The 10,624-nt window shown below is 43.6% G+C and overlaps 1 protein-coding gene across 2 annotated transcripts in view; it reads right to left on the bottom strand.

The window, feature by feature from the left end:
• Positions 1 to 6,681: 6,681 nt before the first annotated feature.
• LOC137427315 (integral membrane protein 2B) overlaps positions 6,682 to 10,624 on the bottom strand; it is a 37,717-nt gene continuing 33,774 nt past the window's right edge. For both annotated transcript variants that reach the window (XM_068116729.2, XM_068116730.2), the window contains exons 4-6: positions 8,495 to 8,605; positions 8,007 to 8,157; positions 6,682 to 7,819 (exon numbers count right to left, since the gene is read on the bottom strand). In XM_068116729.2, the coding sequence (XP_067972830.1) occupies positions 7,722 to 7,819; positions 8,007 to 8,157; positions 8,495 to 8,605 (360 nt within the window). In that variant the 3' untranslated portion in view covers positions 6,682 to 7,721. The remainder of the gene's footprint in view (positions 7,820 to 8,006; positions 8,158 to 8,494; positions 8,606 to 10,624) is intronic.

The raw sequence follows: 10,624 nt of genomic DNA, 5'->3' as shown, positions 1-10,624 counted from the left end.
TTTCTTCTAGAAATCGAGGATAATATGTTCCAGATAAATATTTTGCCCATGCTAAAACATCCCTTTTAATGCCTCCTGTAGTTTAGCGGGAATTTGGAGTTTGTTCAGGGTGCTCGCCTGTTCTTCGCGAAGGACACCGTGGGATCTTCAACGTCCACCGGGCACGGAATGCCCAGTTTAACTACATCCGAGGGATGGCACACACATTGATGCCTCGCCCTGCCTGGGAAACTCCAGGATAACAGTTTACAGCTAGGTCACGATTAGAACCCAGGCTCTATCGCTCAGAGGTGGGTGCACATACCTGGAGAGCCGAGACTATCCTGCCAGGCAATTCCTTTTGATAATGCTGAATCAACATTTCAATGTTGTGATTTTTGGGGGTTACAGCTCCAAATAAGTTTAACAGGATTGTGCCAAAATGGCACACTTCCTTCTGAGCTTAGTTTGGGTTCGACTCCTGAGTCCACGATAAACACCACTAACCACACTGACCTCAACGATTGAAGTTATCCATAAATAAATACAAATTCAACCATCACTCTCTATGGCAACTAGGAGGGGGACTGGGAAACAAATAAGAGAACATTTCCTTTTTACCACTTGCTCATACTAATGAGTTCGCAACCCTATCGCACGAGCAGCTTCTTCATTAACACGATTTGAAAAGCTTTATGAAACTGCACCAGGACGCCTTTCATTACATCTTGTTAGTTTTAATTCCCACCTGCTTTTTTCTGCCTTAATTACGTTATTTTCGAGACATGACAGCAATGTGCGCCATTTGTGTCTTTCCTTGGGCCAACGTTCCCCTCTCAAGCACCTTCAGTTAAAATAATACCTTCGTCACCATTATCCAATCAATTAGCACAGAAAGTCCCATATTGTATGATAGTATCAGCTCTTAAATTTACTTTAATTGCAGAGATAACATTTAATGAAGGGAAGAAAAACAGGGGGTTTTTTTTTTCTCACCAAACACATTTTCCAATTTTCATAATCAGCTGCTCAAAATCATCACACCATTCAGCTGGTGGCGGAGCACAAGGAATTGATATTTACCAGTAATGGAACTTGTGCCAAATAAGGCTACACACCTTAGGCAATTTAAAGAAACCGGTAACATACACCAACACCTTCACAAACCGTCCCTTCCAAGGCTGTTCCAAATAGAAGTGATGATTCCAGTTGAGTCCGAATAGTTGAACAGCGATCATAAAAGGAGATCCATCGTCTATTGAATACGTCATTTAACACATGCACTGCCAAAAATACTTTTCGAAAATCAAGTTTTCATGAAACAAGAAAACCATGAAAAAACAAGAAAACCATGAAAACAAAAAAACAAGAAAACCATGAGAAAACAAACGAACAAGAAAACCATGGAAAAAACCCCAAAATAAAATCATGGGGAAAAAACAAAAGAAAACCATGAAAAAAAACCCCAAAAGAAAATAATGGGCAAAAAAACAAAAGAAAACCATGAAATGAAAAAAAACCCCAAAAGAAAATCATGGGAAAAAAACAAACAAAAGAAAACCATGAAAAAAGAAAACCATGAGAAAAAACAAAAAAGAAACCATGTGGGGAAAAAAACAAAAGAAAACCATGAAAAAAACAAAAAAAGAAAACCATGAAAAAAGAAAAGATCATGAAAAAAAAACAAGAAAACCATGAAAAAAAAGAAAAACCATGAGAAAAAAAACCATGGAAAAAAAGAAAACCATGAGGTAAAAAAAAACCATGAAAAAAAAAGGAAACGAAAAAATGTTAGCAGCTAGAATTTTCTTTTCATGGTTTTCTTTTTTCCATGGTTTGGCAGCGTGATTTAAGAGAAACTCTGGTGTCGGGAGTGGGATTCTTTTTAGTAATGTGATATCAGAGAAAGAATCATTCTTGTCCTTAATGGAAGAAGCCAATAAAAACAGACCATTTAATGGAAGAAGCAAATAAAAACAGACCATTTAATGGAAGAAGCAAATAAAAAAAAGACCACTTAATGTAAGAAGGACCCTCACTGTGGTCGAATTGTTGATAAAATTTGAAGTCCGTCATTATTATTACTCCCGCTAGGGAGTAGTGTGTGTGTGTGTGTGTGTGTGTGTGTGTGTGTGTGTGTGTGTGTGTGTGTGTGTGTGTGTGTACAAGATATCTGGAAAAGTTCTGAACACTTTTGTTTGAAAGTTGGTGGGGTGATTTCACTTGGGATAAGGAAGAATTGATTAGTTTTTGGTGAAGCTCAGGATATTATTCCGGATCCAGGAATTTTTTTGGGGAATTTTATTGGGATTTTTTTTTCTGTTTTCCTTTAAAAACCAGTTTCTCTGCAATAATTGGAGCGATTGAGATCAAATTTTCACCATAGGAGGGACTCGGTCTGTGGAATATGTACTGGTAATTATGACGTCACAGGTCACGTGGTTCGGCCGCCATATTGTTTTGAGTGAAAAACACTAAAATCCAATTTTCTCCAAAACGCCTGAACAGATTGAGGCCAAGCTTTGCAGGTAGAATCGCACACCCATGACGAACAAAAAAGTCAGCGAGCATGACGTCATGCATCACATGGTTTCAGAGTTATGACGCTTTTAAGCACAAACCTTTAAAACCTAGCTCCTCCCTCATTTGTGATCCAATTGAGGAGAAACTTCACAGATATGTTCAGCATATCAGTCTACTAAAATGTCCTTTTGGAATTTGCGATAGGTCACGTGGTTTTGCAGACATCGTTAATTAAACGCAAATAATAAAAACATTTATATCTCTTGAACCACTTCATTGATCGACGTGAAACTTCATACTGTAGTAGAAGTCATGAAGAGTAACAAGTGTGCAAAATTTGAAGATGATTTGATGTACGGTCTGGAAGCTAGAAGTTGTTATTGCGTGAAGAAGAGTCTTCGACTGTGGACGATTAATAATTATTTATCACATGTACAGACTTGCAGGCATCGTTTGACACAATCTCCCGGGTTAATTTGAACCTCAAATAAAATTATAATTCCAGATTTGTCAATGGCTGAGGTATATTAAGAAACGAATAATACAGATTTGGCAAAATTCCAACTTTTTTTTATTTCAAAGATCGCATATTCACCCAGGCTTGAGAGACTGAGGAAGAAGAAACCTCACATGGGCTTCCCAGACCAAATAAATAATTCTGGTTCTGGCTCTGCGATTTTCAGGTTTATTACTCCCGCCAGGGAGTAATGCATTCGATCGTGTCTGTCCGTGTGTGTGTGTGTTCGTGCGTTTGCGTACAAGATATCTGGAAAGGTTCTGAATGGATTTGGATGAAAGTTGGTGGGATGATTTGTCCTTGGGATAAGGAAGAATTGATTAGTTTTTGGTGAAGCTCAGGATATTATTCCGGATCCAGGAATTTTTTTGGGAAAGATTTTTTCTGTTTTACTGCATTAAAGCTTTTATTCTTATTCTTAAATGATGTTTTTCTCCTCTAATTCCGAATGAATGAATGAATGATTGTTTTTAAGGTCATTTCACCCGCTAGAGCGGGGGTTAGCCCTGCGGGCCCCATGACAATCATGGTTCCCTGTTTGAGGCAATGTTTTTATGGCCGGATGCCCTTCCTGACGCCAACCCTTAGTCGCCTCTTACGATGCGCAGGGATACGGTGTACCTATTCTAAACCGGGGTACACACCGGGGTACAATGTGTACACACACATCGGTCTAATTCCAAGATATATCAAAATAAATTCTCTGACAGTTAGGGCCTACTTTCTTTTTCATTTATTGTTTTGGGGAGAGGGGATGTTAAACAAAATGTATTATTCCCAACTAAACCCACGGCGGGAGTATGCGCTCTACTGAGTGGCATTCTAGTTATTATTATTATTAGCTCACCTGGAACGTTTTTTTTTTTTTGTAATGCCGTGAACAAGCTTTAGTCACAACACAACAAATATAATTTGGAATGGCGAGTCGTCCGTCCGTAAACACTTGCAACTTCTCCGAAACTGCTGATGGGATTGTGACCAAATTTGGCACAAATTATATTTGTTGTGTTGTGACTAAAGCTTGTTCACGGCATTACAAGAAAGAAAAAAAAGAAAAAACCAGGGTCTAAGGTCAACGTGGATCCAGGTTTGACCCCCCCCCCCCCCCCCCCCCCCCAAAATATGAATTTGCTTTTTCCTCTGAAACTTGACCACAACCTTCATCACACGTGGTGTACCAATGTTTGTTCAAGGTATTAGAAAAATTGGGGTCTGAGGAGGTAAACAGGGTTGGGGGAGGGTGGGGGGTTGCCCCCCAAAATAGGTATTTCTTTTTTCTTTGAAGTCTTATGATTATGTTAGTATGATGATTCTACATGCTGCCCTGTCTTCTCTTAACCGTTGAAATCGGTTTAAAATACCCTTAGTCGGTGCAGTATAGTGCTTTATTCTACCAGGTGAGCACCAGGGTTATTGCCCACATGTTTATTATTTTGTATGCAGCCTGTAGCTGCTGGTTGCATCATTGCTCCACTACCAGAGAAACTCCACCACCAAGACGAGGCTCAGGTCTATCATACCGGAGGAGGGATTAACCAGGAAGATAAATGAAGGAATCAGAGACATCTTGAAAGAGAAAAGTTTCTGTTGAGCAGATCAAGTCTGGTTTGTCAAAAGCAACTTGGATGGAGAGATCAGTCAGGTTTGAGCGAAGGCCCCGGATGTTCGAGGTCCATACCTTTAGGGAAGAGGGAGGGGGAGCATCAGATACAAGTGAGGGGAGTGGGTAAGATGAGGGAGGAGGAGTGGGGGTAAGATGAGGGAGGAGGAGGGGGGGGTAGGGAGAGCTGTTGACAGTGTCGGGGATTGCAGAAGAGCCAGGAGAAGGGGAAGGATGAGTAGGACAAAAGGTTTGATGGTGATGGGATGAGGCACACTGAAGAGTAATATGAGGGGAGCAGAGGGAAGTGGAAGATTGGAGGAGGTGGAGGAATAAGTTGGAAGAGAGAGAGGAAGGGGAGAGGAGGCAGCTCTGTGGAGGAGGAGTGAGGGGGGAAATTTAAAGGGAAGGGGTGAGGGGAGTTTGGAAAGGGAGGGATGAGGTAGGAGATTTGAAGGGGAGGGATGAGGGTGGAGGTTTGAAGAGGAGGGATGAGATTTGAAGGGAAGGGATGAGATTTGAAGGGAAGGGATGAGATTTGAAGGGGAGGATTGAGCGGGGAGATTTGAAGGGGAGGAATGAGGACTGAGTTTTGAAGGGGAGGAATTAAGGGGAGGTTTTTAAGGGGAGGGGAGAGTGAGGCGATTTGAAGTAGAGAGGTGAGGAGAGATGTGAAGGGGAGGAATGAGAGGGGAGTTTTCAATGAGAGGGGAGAGTGAGGAGATTTGAAGGGGAGGGAAGAGTGAGGAGATTTGAAGGGGAGGGATGAGGGTGGAGGTTTGAAGGGGAGGGGTGAGGGGGGATTTTAAATGGGAGGAGGGATTTGAATGGGAGGAATGAGGGGGGATTTGAAGGGGAGGGGTGGTAAATGCTGACAGAAAGTGATGCTGGCAAATCTTACAATGACACAAAAGCACCATTTAAAAAAACAGACGACCAAACTATCCAATTCACATATCAGGACAGTCATTGTAAGAGGTGCAGTCCTTGGAACGATTTGGCATTACTATTAGCCACAACCTTTTGTGGGATTATAATCACCAAAGTAGAATCAAAGGCCAATTGACATCTGGTTATTCTCAGTAACACCAAGTTATTCCTGATGCACACTGTGTTCGTCATAGTGCACAATGCTTTCACACAGAGTTATGTGGAGTATGATTCCTCATTCTAGGATGCTGATCCTGCTTTCCCACCTTGCTCTTCTTGAGGTAGCCAAAAAGAAGGCCTTCTCCACCAGTTATCTGAGGACAGTAGCCAAATTCCAGGGCAGTCACTCTCCCACCGGCAACAAGATGGTGGCTTCTCTTTTATAAAAGCTGACCGCTCACCTTTCCCTTTCTAAGCCACATAAGTTCCTCAGCAAACCCTAACAAGCTCACACTTCCAAAAAAGACCAAGCTGGCTGCTCACCTGCATCAACTTGTTCTCTTATTTTCCCAACTATGGAATAATCTCCATGTCAAATGTCACATCGCCCCCCCCCCCCTCCCATTTCTGTCTTTCCAATGCATTACTCATCGAGACCTCATCCATGCACATCCACGGCCTCTCCTGCACACATCAACTCTTTCACATTCAGTCCTCCCCAGGTCAGTGTTTCTCGTTTTTTACATCATTCTTCCTTGTGCATGTCCCTCACCAACCCCCAACCCTATCCCCACCCTCATCCATACATATCCTTTCGTACTTTGTTAACCTCCTGCTCTTTGACATTTAACTAACACTTGTATAATTTTCCCCAAAAAAAACACTGCATTTTTAAATCTACGACCAAACATCTCCAAATAATCGTTAGGATTGGCAGAAGCAAAGCGGTGCATCCATCCTCTTTCCACATCATTTTTGCTGCAAGGCTTGCTGGGAAAACTGCTTGCATCCCTCAAAACTTCGGGTTTCAAGGAAACGGGAGCTTTTCACTCAATTTGAGGCCACAAGAAGTGGGTTGTAGGAGATACCAGACCAGCTAAAACTTGGGTTTTCAAACCACATCGAGTGATGCATCGAAACAAGGTATCATGGGGGTAACGACTCGAATTATGACGTCCAGGCCCCAAAGAGATAGATATTTGGTATAACATTTTATTCGGCATAACTGGACAAGGTTAAGCAAATCCAAGTGGAATCAACATCTAAGGGGTGGAGCAGGAAGAGGATGAGAAGGGGTGAAGATTACAAGATCAATTGCACACATCAGTATTCCCTCATCCCAGAGTTCATAAAAAAAACGACCTCACCCATCGCTGAACCACCGACAAGAACCAATTCGCTCTCTGCGAAGTCGTGACACTTGGCTCGTCCCTGCAAACTTATCCACATCATATCAAAATTTATCCACTCGTCCTTAGTATTATTATTATTACTACTCCTACTACTACTACTACTACTATTAATTTATATTGTTATTTTGCAACTTAATTGTGCGAAACATCACCTGGCTGCATCACGGCAAGAAAAAAGTAAACCAAAAATATATGGGGAATTAGGAATGGTAACGCCAAAGGTTATTAGTTAAATTCAGCAACAGCAATCAACCCAGCAATAAAGCGTGGTACACACTACTGGTCTATGACTGCGCTTATATAGAACAGTGCATCAACATGAGTCATACAACCTCAAGAATTTTCAACAAGCGCAACAAAATTTAAAATAATAATTTTTTTTGTTTGTTTAACATGAATGAAACGTTTTCAAAAGGAAGATGAGCGATGGAGGAACAGAGGAAGAGAAAGAAAGGCGAAAGCAAGAGAAAGACAAATGGGAAGAAAGGGAGAGAGTGGAGTGCCCACATGTCAGCTAACACGGAAAGAAATGCAGGAAATAGAAACAAAACTTGCAAAAACCACAGCCATGGCACCATGTGGTGTCACCATGCAGACAAGCACAAGAAGAGGAAAAGAAAACTACTACAACATCACAGGAACAGGTAGGAATTTAGATGGGGAAAGATAAAAACACCACACTAGATGTAAAGTCACAAGGCATTTGGAGATGAAAAGGAAATAACCCACACTCTTACGCACCACGTCCCCGCACCAAAGCTTCTTTTTATACTCCATCCATTCTACCCCTTCAATCATTAGCCCCCCCAACCGCCGAGCCTCAGCCGCTTCTCTCACAGATCTGAGTTTTGAGCGCGAATTTGTTGGCAAAGGAGACGATGATGCGGCATTCCTCGGCCTCTCGCTTAACGAACAGGCCTGCAAGACAGATAGGTTCGTAAAAAGCAAGAAAATTATTGAATTCAAAATTCCCTTTGCACAAAATGAAAAAGACAAAATAAAAGAAGAGAAACAAACACTTGTTCTCGATTGCCACATGTAGCTACAGTATACAAAAAATATGAGTTCCATAGACAGGTTTACACAGGCATGGCCATTCGCGTACCAGGCTCTCTATGGCGGCGTTGCAGGCGGAAGGTCGGATGCCCGCGACACATGCGGAAAATGAAGAAGCCGAGATCATCTACATCCTGCACTTGCTCCGTTACGACCAAATCCTCATGCACAAGGTAGGTCTGTGGCAAGTATGTTCCCAACTGTGCATACACACACGATCGCACAAAAGCGAGAACGGAACTCAGTAGAGCGCATACCTCTGCCAGGCTCAACGGTTTACGTTTTGTATCCCACGGATAGGCTGGATCTGAATACAGACCTTAACTAAAATCTTATCGGCTGGTTCTTGTCACCTAGACAACTCATCCACCTAGTTTTGTCATAACTCATCCACAACGTTTTGAAATGTCATGCTAAATATCGTTTTTGGCACCTGACTGAAGTTTCCTGACTCCTGAACATTAAAGGAGTGCATGTTGGATACAAAGCCTCAAATGGGGTCTTGCAACCTCAGAGGCATTGGAGAACCATACAAACCTTGATGTTAAGAAGTAGCTCAAAAAGACTTTGAGGAGGCATGATGATAGATGTGTTCAGTGGAATCACATAGCATTTCTTCAGGGAGATGTCATAATATGCTGTGAGGAGCTGCAAATACAGTGGGATAAGGGTAAAAGTAAATACAGTACTGCATAAAATAGTTTGTACATATTGATCTGATGGATTTGTTTAACATGAGAAACTCAAACACAGAAACCAAGATGTCTCACATCAAAACCTGATTCAGTTCCTTAATTAACTTGTAATGCTGGAAAAAGGAAGAATGTCTAAGTGATCATCTCTTACCAAGAAAACAAGTTTCATGGCCAACGGTAACGTGGATACCTAGTGCCATTTTGTATGATATATGGCGTTTTGCATTCTGCAAACAGGTGTCTCAAATAAGAGTCAAATACATACAGAAACGCACACGGTGAAAACCAGATACATAATGCAACACACAACCTGGGAAAAGCTGGATACGGGTAGAAACGCACAAGGGGAAAAAATATATGAATAGGATGCACACATACACACAAGGGGAACCCAGTAAATACAGATACGCAAAAGGTGAAAAATCAGACACACACCCAGTAAATGTCGGATGCATACTGATAGGCACCTGGTGAAAGTTGGAAGCATACCGATACGCACCTGGTGAAAGTCGGATGCATAATGATATGCACCCAGTGAAAGTGGGATGCATACCGATATGCACCCGGTGAAAGTCGGAAGCATACCGATATGCACCCGGTGAAAGCCGGATGCATACCGATACACACCCGGTAAAAGCCGGATGCATACCGATAGGCACCCGGTGAAAGCCGGATGCATACTGATACGCAACCGGTGAAAGCCGGATGCATACCGATACGCACCCGGTGAAAGCCGGATGCATACCGATACGCACACGGTGAAAGCCGGATGCATACCGATACGCACGCGGTGAAAGCCGGATGCATACCGATACGCACCCGGCGAAAGCCGGATGCATACCGATACGCACCCGGTGAAAGCCGGATGCATACCGATACGCACCCGGTGAAAGCCGGATGCATACCGATACGCACCCGGTGAAAGCCGGATGCATACCGATACGCACCCGGTGAAAGTCGGATGCATACCGATACGCACCCGGTGAAAGTCGGATGCATACCGATACGCACCCGGTGAAAGTCGGATGCATACCGATACGCACCCGGTGAAAGTCGGATGCGTACCGATACGCACCCGGTGAAAGTCGGATGCGTACCGATACGCACCCAGTGAAAGTCGGATGCATACCGATGCGCACCCGGTGAAAGTCGGATTCATACTGATACACACCGTGAAATTCGGATGCATACTGATACACACCCAGTGAAAGTCGGATGCATACTGATACACACCCGTCACCCGGTGAAAGTCGGATGCATACTGATACACACCCGGTGAAAGTCGGATGCATACTGATACACACCCGGTGAAAGTCGGATGCATACTGATACACACCCGGTGAAAGTCGGATGCATACTGATACACACGGTGAAAGTCGGATGCATACTGATACACACCCGGTGAAAGTCGGATGCATACTGATACACACGGTGAAAGTCGGATGCATACCGATACACACGGTGAAAGTCGGATGCATACCGATACGCACCCGGTGAAAGCCGGATGCATACCGATACGCACGCGGTGAAAGCCGGATGCATACCGATACGCACCCGGCGAAAGCCGGATGCATACCGATACGCACCCGGTGAAAGCCGGATGCATACCGATACGCACCCGGTGAAAGCCGGATGCATACCGATACGCACCCGGTGAAAGCCGGATGCATACCGATACGCACCCGGTGAAAGTCGGATGCATACCGATACGCACCCGGTGAAAGTCGGATGCATACCGATACGCACCCGGTGAAAGTCGGATGCATACCGATACGCACCCGGTGAAAGTCGGATGCGTACCGATACGCACCCGGTGAAAGTCGGATGCGTACCGATACGCACCCGGTGAAAGTCGGATGCATACCGATGCGCACCCGGTGAAAGTCGGATTCATACTGATACACACCGTGAAATTCGGATGCATACTGATACACACCCAGTGAAAGTCGGATGCATACTGATACACACCCGT

The sequence above is a fragment of the Myxine glutinosa genome, chromosome 5, assembly GCF_964187855.1.
Source record: "Myxine glutinosa chromosome 5, kmMyxGlut1.1, whole genome shotgun sequence".
Lineage (NCBI taxonomy): Eukaryota > Metazoa > Chordata > Myxini > Myxiniformes > Myxinidae > Myxine > Myxine glutinosa.
The sequence above is the reverse complement of the archived record's forward strand: the minus strand, read 5'-3'. Positions and strand labels throughout refer to the sequence as shown.